This window comes from Sander lucioperca, chromosome 20 (genome assembly GCF_008315115.2).
Source record: "Sander lucioperca isolate FBNREF2018 chromosome 20, SLUC_FBN_1.2, whole genome shotgun sequence".
Lineage (NCBI taxonomy): Eukaryota > Metazoa > Chordata > Actinopteri > Perciformes > Percidae > Sander > Sander lucioperca.
This window is the reverse complement of record NC_050192.1, coordinates 11518014-11536769: the sequence shown is the minus strand read 5'-3', so window position 1 is coordinate 11536769 and position 18756 is coordinate 11518014. Positions and strand designations below refer to the sequence as shown.

General features: G+C 39.2%; 1 protein-coding gene across 3 annotated transcripts in view; it reads left to right on the top strand.

Annotated features, from left to right (window-relative positions):
- Nucleotides 1-18756, top strand: part of LOC116059992 (putative homeodomain transcription factor 2) — a 43162-nt gene that overhangs the window by 10325 nt on the left and 14081 nt on the right. For 2 of the 3 annotated variants that reach the window (XM_031313299.2, XM_031313296.2), the window contains exons 2-5: nt 1337-1417; nt 12269-12325; nt 12670-12681; nt 16714-16783. In XM_031313299.2, the coding sequence (XP_031169159.1) occupies nt 1373-1417; nt 12269-12325; nt 12670-12681; nt 16714-16783 (184 nt within the window). In that variant the 5' untranslated portion in view covers nt 1337-1372. The remainder of the gene's footprint in view (nt 1-1336; nt 1418-12268; nt 12326-12669; nt 12682-16713; nt 16784-18756) is intronic. The other variant, XM_031313298.2, reaches the window with a different exon arrangement.

Below are 18756 nucleotides of genomic sequence, written 5' to 3'. Positions count from 1 at the left end.
AAGCCCCCATGTTCCACTTTACAGCTTCTCATTAACCGCATCTTCTTCTCCTTGTCTTCCTCTTTCGCCTCCACCGACCGAAAGAGGTTTCTACTTTTAAAGTCTTAACCTGTCCTATATAAGCAATAGAAATGTTCTGTAGTCAAATGTAACATTACCTAAAGGAGTCTCTTTTCTTTGTTCTCAGTGTCAACTACCTTCCATTCCTTGGAATGGAAACATTCCTTTTTTCTTTTTCTTTTTTTACCACAACCAATAAGCTCACGTCCACCACCAGAACATCCGGTTTCAAAGACAATTTACTGTAATCCCACACTGCAGACCTAATGTACACTCTGAACTAGGCTTGGGCCGGCGTAAACATTTTCAAACCGGTTTGATAGGAAGCCTAACGCCCCACCTAGTCTGGATCAACTGAAGTACATTTCCAGGATAAAGCATGACATCCGGCGCTTCAGTCCAGTTAGTTTAAATAGCTCAAATTACTGTATTGTGGGAACAGAGTTAACTTCATTAAATATTTTATGTGGTGTTTTCTTTTGCAGGATTCAAATTTCCCCATTTCTTTCCCCAGACCATTTTGCAGATCCACCGTCTTTGCGACCGGAGCACAAAAGCACCAATAGTTAACCCTACAAACAATATCGCCGCAATATCAATATTGACTTATTTAGTAAAAAAATATCCTATTTGATTTTCTCCATATCACCCAGCTCTAATCTGGACACGTGAATGGAATGCAGCGTTCAACACAAGCACTTCTTCAGTTGAACTGTGTGCGCTTGTTTGTCAGTGTATGAGCCTGTAGCCAATCCCTCACACACCAAACCACTGCAAGGGATCCAAAAGCCGTTCCCAAAGCTTACGCGGAATATGTGTGTCAGTGTCAGAATGTGATTCAGTGGTAACAACCAGCTATAACACCACTATTAGAGTAATACTCATTCCCAGGTCAGTTAATTGAAAGACTGTTTGTTTGTGTATATGTTGGGTGTCAAGGGAGACATCATGTAAGAGTGACAGGTCTTATTACTTTTGTGTGTGATTTAAGAGCAAAAAGATCAGAAGAAGATACAAATTTTGTGTCTGTGTTTAATGTAGGAAGAAAGGCAAAGTGAACGTCTTTACTCGAAGTGTGTGTGTGTGTGTGTGTGTGTGTGTGTGTGTGTGTGTGTGTGTGTGTGTGTGTGTGTGTGTGTGTGTGTGTGTGTGTGTGTGTGTCCCTCCCTAGTCAGTTTTCAGGACACACCTTCCCACCAGGTAAATATACCACAGTCATTCTCCTTATTACTCACACTGCTCTCTCTCTCTCTCGCTGTGTGTTATGTGTTTTCAGTCTAAGATGCCCTAGGCTGGGAGAAGGGAAATGTAAATGGCTTCCAAAGTAAAAGATGCTGTGGTGTGGTACCAGAAAAAGGTAAGACGCTGTTCATTTCTTGCATTTGCATGCTGGCTTGGTTCTTGCATGTCAATATCTGAGCTAGTTGTATTACATTCTTTTTTTAAAAATCACATTTTTGCAGTGTATGTTCTCTTAAATATTTTAACTCATTGCATCTACACTTTGGGGAAAGTGTCACTCTAGAGAGCCTTTCTCTACATTAGATGGTGCAGTCTTTTTCTGAATTGAATAAGCAGTCTCTTCCTGCAGAAAAAATCCTTCATCAGCCAATGAATGTTGTTGAGCCTAGTTGTCTATGCATGTGTTTACACACGGATGTACAGATGCGCATCGATATATAACAAATGCCTAAAGACGAGTCTCCTCAGACAAAAAAAAAATCTTTAAATTGCATAGAAATATAGTAAACAAGGCTTGCCTAAAGAGTAAAGACAGCTAAAAAGAAGAATAAGGTAAAATACATTAATGGTGTTTGTTTGACCAAAAAAAACATAACAAATAAAACTCAGTAGGTTTTTCTGAAGCTTTCAGCTGCATCTCAGTTTTCCTCAGCTGAGTTTGCTCAGTTGTCATTACCTAAATATGGAACTTTGGGCATGATAATCTGCATACAGTTCTATCAAAGTAATTTTATAGTGACAAATGGGTGAGATTTTACTACTTAAGTATTTTAAACCATGAGTGGACACAATGTATGTACAGAATGCTGAACTAATTGATCTAATTGACTTGATATAATATTGAAAAGTACAAGACACAAACCTTGTGCCTAACCAAGAAAAAAGGAACGCAGGGTACATATAACTTATGTTTAGTCGTACAAGTTTAAAGTCTTAAGTTTTCACACCTAAATGTTTTTTATTCAGTTTCTGCAGTTATTGCACACTAGAGCCTTGTATATAGGCCAATCCGTTACATAAACACATAACATACACAAAGATTTTTGATAGGAATTTCTTACATTAGTTATTTTTAAAGAATTGCAACCCCAATTGTTGTTTGAAAGTCTTCTGGTAGACAAACTTTTTACCTAACGCCAGGCATACAGATATCGATATATCTCCAATAGACTAGTCGATTTATCGGTCTAGCTCTGTGGTGCACTGCAGAAGGCATATCTATTTCTTCATTTTTCTCCCTTAACACAGAAAGTGAAGATATAGAGTTGCAAAAAAAGTTTGAGTGTGCAAACTAGTTTTGATACAGTATTTTGGCAATGACCTCTTGAGTGCTGTCAGCAGCAGCAGCAGAGTCGAGCCATTCGGCACCGTGTGAAACCAGGCTGGTGTTGTGTGTCTTCTTGTTCCATGGTCTCAGATATCAGATCCTCTGCTGGACTCCAGCACTGCTCCCCCTGCAGCTCTCAGCTTTCACTCCCCGTCTGTCTGTCCTCACAAAGTCTGTTATTATGATCATCTGTCTCTTTGTAGGCCTCTTCTGCGTTATTATTTCTTCACGACCTCTCTGTCTCTATACGTCTGTTTGCCTTCTTTTTTTTGTCTTTCATCTGTCATATCATCACAACCTGTCTGTCTGTCTGTCTGTCTGTCTGTCTGTCTGTGATCTTCTGCTTGCACTTGGCATACGTAGATTGCGACCTAAGCTTTCACTGGAATCAGCTCACACTCAAAATGACTTCTATGAGAGGTTACAGACTTTAATTGAAGGTCTAAACTCTTAAACGCTGCTGTCTGCATGAGACAAACGACTATTTTCCCCAGCTTGGCTTCTTTATTTTGGTTCTTGAATTAGTCCTACATTTAATTGCAGGTAACATTAAAAAAGGTCTTAAGGTCCTCCTTAGGTCCTCAATTTCACCTTTTCACCATAAGATTAGTCTAAGAAACTAGATTAAAAATCAATGTTTTCTTAAAAATAATTATGTGTGCACACACATAATTATTTAGTGTGGCTGTGTTATATAGTGTGGCTATGCCTGTCTGGGCAGAGGCACACCAATGATGACAACTTCTGAGTCATGAATGACTACACCCTTTTTAAGGTGCAGATCACCTGCCTGACTGTCCTCAGGGCTTCTTTAGCTCTATTCAGTGTTTTTTCACTCCACCTAACTAAACGTAAAGGAGATGAAACACAGACACTTTGGTTTGCTAGACGTCATAACCAGGGCTTTCTTTCTTGTCTTTGCTGAGTCACCAGGACAGAATGATTTGATTTATCTCTACTGATTCAAATATCTTTATTGATGCTGTGATTACCGGGCTGACCAATAACACGGCAGATAGACAAAGATTGGTTCATTGCAGCTCTTAAATTTGCATGTTCATGCTAAAAATACAAGAGACAGCAAGAGATGGTCTGTGGTTTAGTATTACGCTAACCCCTGAAATTGCGCCAAATAAACAAACTGCCCTCAGGAGAGTATTTAGGTGGCCTTGCATGGTGGAAAAAAAACCTATTGTGTTTGGTAGCCTTGGCTTTTATTAGTGGTGGTGTCATTTTAATCAGGATCCCTCACGTTATATTGTAGATACTGTCAAGAGTGAGGACTATGGATTGGTCTCCTTTTATTAATTTGTTTTAAATTTGTTTAAGTCTCTCAGGGTTTTTCCTGCCTTAGAACGGGATTTTGGGGGGTGACTACACACAACAGCAAGCATGATTGGTCCGCGAACAGTAAAGCCAATGCGTTACCTCATTTTACCAAAGTCTATGCGTTTACCTGTTATTTTTGACAATTTGATAAACAAAAATGTATATTATGCTTGAATGAAATGAAACCCAAATTAACAAAACCGGTTCAATAAATCAACGGTAAAGTCCCGTACAGCCTGACTTTCGAGATAAAACTGAGAAAAGCTTTCAAGTATATGTTCTGCTTGTTCAACGGTTGTTTGGTAAATTGCTCTTAAACACATTTAGAGAGGATTTGAATTGCTATTTTTATTCTGAATTCTTATCATTTGGGTGCTGGTGATTTTCCTTTGGGGGCTGGCTAAAACCTCTTTGGGGGGCGCCAAAAATTCCTCTGCAGGAAAAACCCTGGTCTCTGAAATGTGAACTTTTGCTAATTTATTACATTAAAGAAGGAGAATTTACTTGTGATAATCCACAGAACATTTCATAAATGCTGGCACTGTTTTCTACTAAATAAATGATCCCTGTTAAAACTGAATGTTCAGGGCACTATCCAGAGTAATGGTGACACTGTTCCTGAAAAAACATTTATTTTGTTTATATTTTTTTAAAGATAATTCTAATGCCATGAGTGCCTTAAACACTAAACCTTCCCCCCCCCTGATATCTTCAAGTCAGACACCACGCTGTTAAAGTGCCCACATTTTGAGTCAACCCCCACCACCCATCCTTTTTTTTTGAAAATCTCTTTCTCCCTCCAGATTCCAAGCAGCTAGAATCAAAATTGGTGAATTGCTTAACGTTTTCAGTTCTTATTATGGAAGCCAGGGCCAGTGACTTGAATTCAGAGATATCAGCCGATTCCTAGGAAGAGGCAATGTCCCAGATTCATTGTTGTTCTACTAACTCACGCTGCAGGTTCTATTAACTCACGCTACAGGTTAATCTAGTACAAGGTGATGCACTCAAAAATAAAACTGAACCACATCCCTAGCACATCTTTTCTGGTTTTAGACTGCAATTTATGAGTGGCTCTCAAAAGCCCAACCACAACTTGGCCATTTTTGGATGCTCTGCAGAGACTTTTGAGCTGCTGCACAACATGCAGCTTGCTCTGCACGTAGAATATAAAATCTATCCTTCTGACTTGGAATTCTACCACTCCACCCTGCATAAATGGTTACAGTGTCATAATACCCCACATCCATGCCTTACCTGTCTGGCTACATGAGTGGGTAGTAGTGCAGGGCTCAACGCTAACTTTTTAAAGTGGTTGCCGGCTTGGCAACCAGGCATCAGGTTTTGGTTGCCGAAATTGACAATACGGTTGCCATGTTTTAAACTGCCTATGTTTGGAGCAATTTATTTCTTATGTAACTATTCCATACATTTTAATAATGAAACAATGAGATAATGGCTTGCAATATAATTTCCCATCAAATCTCAAATAGGAGTGCAACAGATCACAAAACTCACGGATCGGATCACGGTTTTGAGTCACGGATCGGATACATTTTTGGATCAGCACAAAAAAAGGGGGGAATTTAAATGATTATTAAAAATGTAATAACAATAACTTAACAATAATTACTTCTTTCACCAGTAAATTGCTGTTAAAAGGAAGAAAGAAAAAAAAGACGCAACATTTTGTCCCGTCAGTGTTGTTTTTCAGACAACAGCAGTGACCAGTGCTAGTTTGTGTCTGTTAGCTCATAGTTTTAGCGGCCGACAGTTGTACGTCCCACTGTTGGAATCCTCTACAGTGAAATACAGTCACACTACACCGTTTAGCTGTCAGCATTTTAACCTGTAGCTAATGGTAGGCTAACATTACCTGCTGTGTAACGTGTTATTAGTGTTTACTATTGTGACATGCAGCGACGTTTCTGTTGCCTCTAATATGGGTTTCGGAGCATCAGAGAGCAGCGCAGACGTTTATAGCTAGCTAGTGGTACCGTAACGAGGCGTTAACGTGAACAGATAATTGCGTTGCCTGTATCTTTTCACAGCGGCCGCGCGCGTGTGTGGAAAGCGGTTACGCAACAGCTGAAATGTTGTGTTGCGCATGAACGTAGTGTTTAAACTTTACAGAGACAACCAAACAAAATATTGACTTCTTTTGAAATAATTTTTCCAGTTTTGTAAGTTTTGTAAGTTTTTATATCTTAAAAAAATACACAAATATTGAACAGGTGGTTGCCAAAGGGGGCAACCAGAGACCACGACTCAATCTGGTTGCAACCGGAGCCCTGTAGTGTTTAACACGATTCATTTATTCTTGTTACTTTATCGTGCTCCTGAAATGTTACAAATGTGACAACATTTTGACTATTTATGTAATGCCGCCTGGCACCTTATTTATTTTGTTCTGTTTGTGTTTCATTTAGTTTTGTATCTTCTTTGTATTGTTTTGTATGTCCTTGAAGCTGAACTTCCCGTCTACTTCTCACCAGCCTACAGGCAGTGCCCCGTATGACTCACAGTATGTTTCTGATTGTGCTATGTCTGCAGAAAGGCTTCTTATAGACTCGGTGTTTGTGTGGAAGCTGCTTTTGTTCTCACCACAGTACCTTGCCAAGTCCATATTACAGTGAAGACGTATGCAGCCATGTAGTCTAGATCTGTTACAGTACCAGCCAGACTTACTTTTTTTTTGTCTGACACATGCTTACTGGCCAATGGCCAGCTTCTTATGGCATGTCAGTGATATATTTAAACTTAAAAAGTTGCACTGTAATAAATCAGCTTATAGCTTATGTGTGGTGGTGGCTTTAAGTCTTTAAGACATAAGCATGATAGTTCATGACCTTAGTATGTGTGTGAGATCTGTGCACTCAGAGCAAAGAGTCTCCGTGAAATAAGTTTATATGGAGGACATGACTATATTTAGAGTAGAGGAATTAATAAATAGCTTCATATGTTATTTATATAGTATATATTTATATGCTCATTCTTATTTGGTCAAGGCTTCAGTTGTAGGACACATGAGTGTGCATTTTCCTTTCCATCCATTCCAAAATATGAGAAATCACACCCTTTGTTTATTTTCTAACATTGTATAAACAAAACAATTAATTGAAAACATTATCGTTAGATTAATCAATTAGGAGAATAATTGTTAGTTGCAGCATTTATAATCATGTTCAGATTTTCTGTAAAATAAGCTGATCTAGACCTGGAAAGATTAGTTAGAGTTTTCAATCGGACACACACACACACACACACACACACACACACACACACACACACACACACACACACACACACACACACACACACACACACACACACACACACACCTGTCTGAGCTGAAAATAGAACTTACACACTCTACAGCAACCCCTCTCTGTGTCCGTTGCCATAGTCACACATGAAAACAACAGCAGAGGGTTAATTTGCATGTCACAATCAGCTGCCTGACCCACATTCCTTTTTTTTCCCCACATCATCTTTCACACACTTCTGTGAAATTATTTGTTGTTTAATTGATAAGTCCACTGACAGCAATTTTGATAACCAGTTAATTGTTTATAAGTTCAATATCTTGAATGATTAATTCATAAAAAAAGACAAATTGATTGATAATGAACATAATAACTAGTTGCGCCCCTCATTTGGATTCATTCATACATTCAGTCCTTGAAAACTTTCCATTTGTTGCACAAACCACTCTAAACTGAAAGCATCCTTGTACGCACACTAGCAGTGCCTCTGTGCGTTTCAACGAGTGGTTAATCGGTGTGCCAAAGCTCACCACACCTAGACAGGCGTATGTAAATAGGAGTTCCAAAAATTTAAATAGATGAAGGATTTTCCATCACACCCTGTTCCACAGTGGAGAGTACCAATGTTTTAGATGAATAGGGAGACATAAAACATATTTTGTTGATTTATTTAACTTGGCTACATAGAGTACATAGAGTGGCCATAGAGTACAGAAGGAAAGGACTTTATATAAAAGCGTTATATATCCAGTAGTTTCCCATAGTTTTAAGCACCCGAGCGAGCCACATTTGGGTTCACAGCCCAACTTATGAGTAAATCTGTTGGATATTTTTTCAATTAATTGATAAATTTCTTTAGTCTATAAGATGCTGGAACATTCGGAAAAAAGGCCTAATATAAGTTCCCAGAGCTCAAAGTGCTGCTTTCGAAGTAGTCTTATAACAAAAATCTTCAATTTACAATAAAGAAAAACGGAGAAAAGCAAATCCTCATTTTGTGCAGCGCGAACCAACAAAAACGTTTGGTTATCAGAATTTACTAAGCTAGTCTATAATAACATATAGCAGATGAATGGCAATAATTAACACTGATGAACAATTATTGACAGCTGATATGCGTTAATGTGTTAAACCTTATGAATGTCATTGTCAACTGTAGACACGCACTTAAACACAAACCTCCTAATACTTCCCAAACGTGTGTGTGTGTGACCCCTTCCATTGCAGAGGTAGTTGTTATATAACTCTGTTGCTTGCCATAATCCCTCTCCCTCCCTGGATCATCCCTCCATCCGTCACCATGGTGACCCCAGCACTGCCGCAGTGGCACACGTGGCCCGTCATCTTCCCTTCTGGTGCACTCTCAGTGCTCGATTTGCTTGTCAAATTGCCAAAATCTTTGATTTATCTCATTGAAATCAGTGTGCCATTTGAACAAGAATATTTAACTCATGGCAGTCACTAAAGCAATCTTTTACTTCGTTTTGAATTCTTTATCATTGAAAGACGGAATAATAATGCCAAAAGGAAGAGGCAAAGAAACGCACGCACGCAAGAGGATTTCCAGTGCCGTTAATTCCACTCTGTCAGATTACAGTTACCGCATCACTCCACGATGTAACAAGGGATGTGTGTGTCTGAAAATGACTCCTCTTTCCATACCTGCCCTCCTCCTCATCTACACCCTCTCTCCTTTCTCTTTCTGCTGTGTTGTCTGGTCATGTGTGCCCGCTGGCTTTCTTCCACATACACTCAAACATCCTCTCGTGTGTGTGTGTGTGTGTGTGTGTGTGTGTTTTAATAGGTTGAATGATGTGGAAAATTAGCTGTCAGTCCAAATGTCATACAGTTGATCAGTCACTCAGGCAGATTTAATGCTATCCGGTGCTCAGAATAGCCCATTTGTTTGCAACTGGTGGAGCCTCAGGATTCACATTTGTCAATAAGTCACAGCCCAGTCATAATGTCAGATTTTAAATTGCAATTTATTTTGGGAAATGAACAGAGGAGTAATCTACAGTGCCTTATTGCAGCGTAAAAAGACGAACCGGGGCAAAACTTCCAATACAAAAAAAAAAATCATAGGCAATAGCAACTGCTGTTAATTCCTGTTGCAGAAATTTGACTTAAGAAGACGGAAATCACTAGTTGGACAATTATGAAGTAGTGGTGAGCTCTGGAATTGAGGAGAAGTGGAAAGTGAGTTTCCCTTTTAATGTACATCCTACAATAACCTGCGTGTCAATTTTACAAGAAATGGCTAAACAAAAACCTGAAATATTCCAACATCTCTGTCTCCATGGCGTGGAAAAGGTGGCAGGATGGACTTTAGTAGCTGTTTTGTAGCTTTCGATTTCATCATCAGGTAAAATATGTAGCTGCTTTGCTAAATAAAGAAGGGAAAAGAAGAAATATTACTTTCTTAAATTGTTTCAGGTTGGCCGCACGTTGGACCAAAATCTTTAGTGTACAGCTGCTCTGGAGCTATCGATTGCATCAAACGGTGCTCAGTTGTCTTGAAATTAGAGATGTTAAAATGTCCATGCTTCTGACCACTTCAACAAGTTAGCTTACAAGTTGAGTTTAGTGCTTTTGTCTGCTGTTTTCAAGGTCAAGAATGAACTTTAAATCTTAGAAATTATTGAAACAGTCCCTTTTTTAACTGTTAATCCTTTTGGTTTCGCAGACATGCTGATAAACAGCTGAATACACTCATAGGACACAGCTACTTACTGGCAAAACAAGTTGAATAAGTTGTGTGCCAAGTTAACAGTTACAGAAGTTTAGGCATTTGCTTTGATTTGACCTGGAAAGCAGTAATTATCTGTCTGATGACAGGTGTGGCCACATGCTACAGCAGAAAGCAGTATTTCAAAATGAAAGCAAAGCCTTAAAAGCGTGATACATGTCAAAATAAAAGCTGTGCAGGACGATCCATCTCTAGATCAGGGTCAGACGTGGGCACGAGCACAACATGACTCACTGCCTGACCCACATCTAATGCTGATATCTGGTGGTTAACACAGGGATGTCACAAGGCACCGGGGCTGTAAAAGTAAAAGCACAAATACAGATACTCTGGGATTATTATTATTATTATTTTTTTTTAACTATCCAGAAGAGAGTGATTTATGAAGTAACCCTCTAATGGACATTATTGACACCTTTCTCCTCTCCACCCTTTTTCTTTCTCTTTATGTTCTTCTTTTTTTCTTGTCTTTGACCCCCTTTTTCCTCCCTCTTTCTCTCCATGTTTAATGAAGTCTCATTAAAGATGCAGACTTTCCACTGGCAAGCTTGGGGGGTGACCCAGACTAGATGCCTTGGAGACACACACACACACACACACTAATCTGCTGAGGTCAGATCATCAGATGATCCTATTATGTCTATAAAATCGCACACGCTGTAAAAAAAAAAAATTAAAAGCAACCAAATTGTGACTTTAGCCTCCCAGCATCCATTTTTGCTCCTTCATTTTCAACAGTCGAAGCAGAGTATTCTCTGCTAATCGTAACTGTGTGGCAGGGTGAAGTTTGTACAGATTGTACCTTGCAGTGTGTTCGTTTTGTATGTGTTCTTCCAGGCCAGTCTGGACGAGGTACAAATCTGTCTTGTCCCCACGTTAACGGCACTTTTTGTCCATCTCTCTGTCGTGCTACGCTCATACAGACACACTGCATACACAAGGATTTGTCAAACATCTACGTCAGTGTGTGTACCTAGCCTTATGCACACACGCACACTTTCTCCTCCCCACTCACTCTGATGATCTATTGATCTCTGTGACAGGTGGTGCTGCTGCATTCATTTCCCAGAGTCACACCCTCCTCCCTTTACCGCATGTGTGGAACGCTGATAAATACTGGCTTTAGCACAAGATCATGTCTGTTGGAGGAGAGGTTTCTGTTCTTCCTGTTGACCATGACCTTTTTGGACCAGTTTCAAAGGTTCTTAAATCCACTTTAGGGACGAGAAAGAAAAAGTGAAGACCGAGGTAAAAAGTAAACAAGGGAGAAGGAGACGGTGAAAGAAGGCTTACTGTAGATAACTCGTAACTGTAGCAGAATTTTTTTTTTTTATCCATTTGTTTTGTTTTGTTTTGTTTTGTTTTGTTTTGATGTTGTTCTTTTCCAAAAATATACCAAAAAATGTTACAGAATTTCGGGGGAGTCGTGTATAAAAATATACACTGGACATCTAGAACATGGAGTCTTGGTTGAATATTTAACATATATGTAGCTGCAGTGATAACTAACAATTTGGTACAGAATACGTAATATTGTCAAAAGATGTGGCCCAAGAGGATTTTTTTAAAAAGCTACTTAAGGGGTGTTTTAACGTGTGAAAACTGTAAGAATTAAACACTGATTGCTAAATTAAAATTTATGGTGAAAAGATTCATCACTATGCATGTGACACAGTTGTAAACTTGTTTTATGAGATCGTGACAGCTCCAGTTATGAAGCAAGAGCTTTAAAAATCCTGATCTCCCACACCAAACCAAACACCAACCAGAATTTGTTTTTGCAGACTCATCCCAATCTTTTTTTTTTTTTAAGATTTTTTTTGGGGCATTTCAGCCTTTAATGGAAAGGACAGATAGATATGAAAGGGGATGACATGCAGTAAATCGTCTCAGGTCAGAGTCGAACCCTGGACCTTCTGCGTTGAGGCATACACCACCAGATATGTGCGCCTGCTCCACCAACTGAGCTAACCCGGCCACCATCCCAAGCTGAAATATCCGTTGTTATGGGGATATAATGTGGCTTTAAATAATGATAATGATGCAGCTAAGGTGCGCTGGCAGTTCACTTTGTTCTCAAGGAGATTATTTTTTACTTTTCTTTAGTAAATGTAGATCCTTCATTGAGGTGAAGCTTGTTAGTGTGTTTAAGAAAACCTTTGTTGTGGTTTGGCTCATTATTCCTCTTCCTGTTAACACCGAGAACATGACGTGTGCAAGACCTCTAGAAATTAAAACCTTACTGTAGCTTTCCTCTTATTCATCATTGATCCTTACTCTTGTTTATTCTTCCAGATTGGCGCCTATGACCAACAGATATGGGAGAAATCAGTGGAGCAGCGAGAAATAAAGGTATATTTGTTTCATTGTTTGTTTGCTCCATGTTTCTGTTATTTCACTTTTTTCATTTTCCTGTTTGTGTTTTCTTTCTGTGCGTTTTCTTAATGTCTCTCCTCATCCTCTATTTCCCTTGGTTCCCTAAGTCTTTTTTTGTCCTCTCTTTGACTTTCACTCCTCAATCTTCCTCCCTTTTCTTCTGTTTTTTTTCTCACCATGCTGCCGGTTCTTTTCCAGTGTTTTCTTTTAACTCTTACCTCTCTCTGCCCTCCTGGCTGGGTGTCACCTGCCCATCTCTCCTCTCTTTATCTCCATCTCCATCCCTTCTTCTTCCATCCGTCTTTTCCTCCTCTCTACAGTTTATTTCTCTGGTGAGTATACAGCGGGGAGGACGTCCCTCTTGTTGTCCCACAGTGCACGTCTGCTCACCCAAGCTGTAGACTGTTAGACTGTGATTGGTTGGTTTGATCACTCATTTCAGTTGCCATGTCAAACTCCTGGTATGTTTATTAACCCCACTCTGTGTTCACGCTGTAGCAACACTGCTTTGTGATTGGCTGCAGGAGGAAGTTGTTTCCTTAAAGTTTAACTGCAGCCAGACAAATGCGGGAACTGAGCAGCTGCGACCTCCATAGTTGCTTGTGGTGTGAACACACAGCTGGATTAGTGCCAAAACTGTGGCTGTCTTTAACTCTTCGCTGACAGTTTTTAGGTTGAAAGTGAAACAACAATGACTGTTAAAGTGACGCAGACTTTTTGAAGATCAGCTCAGCTCAAAGATTGACGAAAGACAAAGCAGGGTTTTTTTTCTTTAGGATGATATAGCTGCCTTTCTGTGACCAGTCAGTGCAGTGTGTTCCTCCGGTAATAGATGTAACAAGTTTGGGTAGGGAAGTACATTCCCAGCCTCTAGTTCACAGCACAAATGTGCATATGCTTCTAGTCCTTCCTGTTTCCTTCTCATATTTTGTTCGGTCGATGATGTCAGCATATAGCAACACTACATATACAATGCCGAAAAAAGACGTGGAAAAGACTAGGATAAGTAATGTAGAAAATGTATAAAAATCTACCAAAAGAGTTAAGATTGATAGAAATGAAAAGATATAGAAAGAGAATGAAAATAAAATTGTATAGTTGTTGTACATGTTATTGTTATAACTTGATAGTGATAAATGCTCACTTGCTGTCACTGCATCCTTCTTTTTGTGCAATCTAGTGCGCTGTGATATTCCAAACTGTTATGTAAACCGGTTAAACCACAAACAGGGACGTAGTAGGAAGTGGAGATACAGCAGAGTGGTGTTATTGTCATAGATACCGAAAAAAACAAGTGACTGTTTGTATCTGTTTGACATGAATTGGTCAGTTTTAGGAGTTGGTTTTCTTTCAAAGCCACCAGTTTCTTAAAAGAGGACTCCATCGATTTAGCATTGCACTTCTGTAACTTAGTCGGACTCAAAATCGATGCAGCTGTAGAATCAGAAAGCACACACGCACACACACGCACACACACACACACACACACACACACACACACACACACACACACACACACCTACATTACCCACAATGCAACGACCGTAACTGTAGCACTGCTTCACTTTGTGGGTTGTGGGACAATTTAGTGTGTGTGCTTGTGTGCATGGCTTGACTCCCTCACGGTGGGACTGTGGAAATTAGAGCCTCTTCACCTGTCTGCTGGGACATCTCACCTTTGACCTTTTAATCCATCCCTTCTCAGATTTGATAAGAGATTTTCTTATATTCAACGTTCCCAAAGGGGGGTTCGAGGACATGATAAAGGTTTCTAACAGTGTTTTTAGGGCAGAATTACATTCAGTTTATTTGTTTTGAGATAATAATAGAGACAGGAGATATACAAATTGTGTGTACATCTATATTTTATCTGTACCTCTTGTCCTGTAAACAGAGGTGCGAGACACGCCCTTATTAATGAGCTCAAAGTCCACACACACAAGCACAACGCTGCAACCTTGGTTCTTCCTCTGTCGACTAATTAGTTTCTCAGGGTTTGTAGTAGCAGACAGTGCAGAAGCAGACAGTGCAGAGTATATCTTAGCATGGTAAAGATACGTGTGACCTCCGCACCCCTGTAAAGTGTGAATTGTACCGTTTATAGCCTCGTAAAAAAATTAGATAACCAATTCTTCTCATAAATCTAGACAAACTAAGCTGTCTGTAAGAAGTCCTATGGCCCGCTAGCCGAGTGGTTAGGGCGCAAATGCTCTGAGCAGCAAGTCCCCGGTTGGAAGTCCGTCTGTTTAGCAGTCAGATTTGGCAGCAATTACTTCTCTTAATATTCACTATTTATGTATTTATCATGCTCTCTAGATTCTTATTTTTAAAGTTCTGACAACAAACAATGTACAATGTCAATTTGCAAAAGAATAATTGATGTCTAATAACAGAATGGTTTAAAGACCGAAGAGCAAAGTAGAACTGAAATAGATAGTCTAAAAAGTGTTTCCTTTTCCCTTCTGATTTCTGACTTCGCAAAAACAAACGAGACAAAAAATATTACATTACATATATTATATTTCACCTTTTTGGCTAAAGCATTCAATTCTGCTCTGCCAAAATAATTCAAACTCCAGCACTTACATGATCAATTCTGCTGTTTTCTAAGTGTAAAGCTCTGCAGTGGAAAACCAATTGCCACCTGCAGGTACAAATACATTCTGCTGGGTTTTTGGTTTAAATTACCATTGTTAAAATGCATTCAAAATGTTGTGTACCAGAGGAAGAAGGAAAAATGAAAAGTAATATATCATTAAGCAGCCTTTAAGGAATGTAAAGAGCAAATAGTAGCTGTTTTAAACACTTTTCTCCTTGAACGACTGTCATTCATACATGGACCAATCAGTCAATGCGGTGACATCATAACTTGTAACTGGAGGAGATCTAGTTTTATAAAGACAAAGAGACAACAAATAGCACAGAAATAAGAGATGTGGCCAGGCGAGATATTTGTTAAGGACTTTACTGCTGCAGTAAATCTACTGCCAAGAGGAAGCAATTGATCGGCTTCTTTTAGCCCTGCATTGAGACACACACACACACACACACACACACACACACACACACACACTGCGTATTAGCCTGTTGGTTGTGCTATATAAAGATAAGGAGCTCCATCAAGCCTCCGTATCAGACCATTCACTGATAACCCATAACCAGATTGACCTATATGCAAATATTAGCATGAGCCAGTCGGATTCAAGTGGACAGCTTTGTGTGTTATTTCAGTCTTGTGAATAGTGACTCACATCCTTAAAATGTACAGTATTTAAAAAATGTGAAAGAAATTAAGAATTATTCCTCTCTTGTACACAGATAATGAAACCTTCAAGTAGTGCTAAAAAACTTTTTGATACTAGTGCTGATACAATCCCTGACTTTGGGTGTTGATACCAAAAAGATGTGTGCGTGCGTTACATACAGCACTGTGGTCGTGTCTGTTTACCGAGAGCCATTGATAAGAAACCTTATTAAAACCAAAATATTGTCAGGCTGCTCACCATAGTAACTTGGACATTGTTTTACTTCACCTCATGCACACACACATACAGAGACACACACACACACACACACACACACACACACACACACACACACACACACACACACACACACACACACACACACACACACACACCTTGTTCATTTGTATTTACTGTCCCTGCTGCCGATCACAGAAAAAGGCTGTCCTGTACCACATGCATGTGAATTTCATAATTTACAGCCGTTCATAAAGTTTCAGTACAGTTTGTCATCACAACTGACACAGCAGTCACACACACGCACAGATGAAGAATCAGAATACTTTATTGATCCCCTCAGGGAAATTGCAGGAAAGTTGCAGTTGCTCACAGTCACATTCAAGGTAAAATAAGAGTAAGAAAAGAGCAAGTCAATAAGTGTATACAGTAAATAAGTAACATATCCACATATCTAAGTGTATGCATTGATTATAGGAATAAGTGACCGTAGGAAGTTGCCGTGCCACAGAGGAGCGTAATTCCCAGGGTCATAAACTGCACAAGGCACCAACTTTAAACGGTAAACCTCACTGGGATTAATGACAGCTGTGACGTGAAAAGTCTTAAGGGATGTTTTTTTTTGCGTTTTTCCACATCAGGCTTAGTTAAATCTAGTAGATGCGAGTAGATGCCCTTGCAGTGAAATGAAGAATAGAGCCAGTAGCTGTGTGAGCCTGAATGCACGGTGTGCCTCCTCAATGTTGTGTTCATGAAGGCATTAAGTGCATGAGAAGCCTCCTGTAGTTGACTTCCTGTGTGTGTTATGTGTATATTATTTAATTTCTCTTTCTGTTTTCTTTGTTTGGCATTGACTCTGTGTCTCTCTGTCCCCCCCTGCAGGGCTTTAGGAACAAGCCAAAGAAGACAGGACATGTCAAACCAGACCTTATAGACGTAGACTTGGTTAGAGGTGAGGGTGTGTGTGTGTGTGTGTGTGTGTGTTTGTGTGTGTGTTAACTTTCTTTCCATCAAGATAATTAGACAGGCTTTCTGCTAAAGCTAAAAGACGCACAACATTGTCTCCTCATAAAACACACATGAACCTGAGATGCCAGCGTCGCCGTGCCAACATCCGGTCACTGTTTATCCTTACTTGCTTTCTGTCTCCATCTGCATTCTCATCTATTCACTTCTGTCTCATATTCATCACATTTTCAATTATTCATCAAATCAGTCAAATGTATCCTCCATTGTACTGAATAGATAATCAAGAAAGAAATCATGAAAAAAAAAAAAGAGGGGGGAGAGAGGAAGTAGAACAAGATCTGCAGAGATAAAAAAAAAAAAAAAAAAAAAGATAGGAGAGGAAGTAGGCCTGCAACTAACTACTAATTATTTCTTGATTAATCGGTTAGTTGTTTGGTCTATACAATTTCAGTAAATGAAAAATGTTGATCAGTGTTTTGCAAAGCCCAAGATGACGTCCTCAAATGTCTTGTTCTAACTAGTGATGGCGACATGAAGCCTCGTGAAGCTTTCCAGCAAACTGGTTTGCAAAAGGGTTGATTTCTCGATGCTTGATTTGCTCAAAGTATCACCTGTTGGTCAAAGAGTGTAAAACAGGCAGATATATTACAGCTGATCTACGTGACGTGTGCTACATTGTATCAGAGGGGGTTTTTGACTGTATTTTGCGCCAGTAAAGACTTTTAGACTTCCTTGAGAGGAATGCAGCTTTCAAACGTGTGTAACTCACTTCTTTTGGTCATAATATAATAAACGCAGGAGTGACAATATTAGTATTCTAAAACTGGAAAGTGGCAGTGGTTTAACCGGGCAGAGGGCAGTGAATGTGCTCGTGTAGATCATGGATGTATAATAAAACCGCGTAGATCACGTGGTATGGACGGGCAGCGAGGCTTGGGATGTCATCAATGACGCCATTTGTCTAAAACGATACAAGCCTCGGTGCACGCTTCACGGATAACTTCCGGGATTTCTCGACGCACGCTATGAAGCCTCGGCACAGAACGTAACATGACTAGTTTTGACCGCAACTCAAGATATTCACTTTACTGTCATAGAGGAGTGATGAAACTAGAAAATATTCACGTTGAAGAAGCTGGAATCAGAGGATGTTTACCTTCTTTTTTTTCATAAAACAATTACTCAAAATCAAAATAGTTGCAGATTAATGTAATAGTTGACAACTAATCAATTAATCTTTGCAGCTCTAGGAGGAAGAGGAGAAGGAAGAAGCAAAATATTAAAAGATAAAGACACTGCTCTAATGTGACTACAGAATGTATTAAAGGTCACATATTATGCTTTTCTCTGTTTTCTGTCATATCTACAATGTTATAATGTTGGATTTTCATGTAAAACGTGGCCAAATAATGAGGTAAACGTATTTTAGACAAATCCCTGTGAGCTAAAACGTTCAGATTTCTAACCATTCTGAACACAGTTTCAACAGTTTTTTTCTACTCTCGGCTAAGTCTTATGCAACTCTAAGCCGGCCTTCTATGATTGGTCATCTGCTCCAAGTAGGCAGGACTGGAGTGTTTTTTTTTTTTAACTCTCCTGTTGTCCTCGGGTCAAATTTAACCCATTTTCACCCAGTTTCTATATCAGAAATTTGGGTTTCTTTCAACCAAATTGTCAAAAAAGATAACGTGGATGGTTCCATACAACGCTCTTAACAAGTAAAGTAAATAATCAGTTCACTACTTTCATTGAATTTGGGTGTTTTATTTAATTTTATAGCATTTGAAAAAAAAAATAAAAAAAAAATAAAAGAACATTAAAAAAAGTGACAAAGTGCAGAAAAAAATCGTAAAAATGTGACAAAAGCGTCAGGAAAAGTGACAAAAACGTTGAAAAAAAGTGACAAAAACATTGGGGAAAGCGACCCAAAAAGATGACCCAAATGTTGGAAAAAAG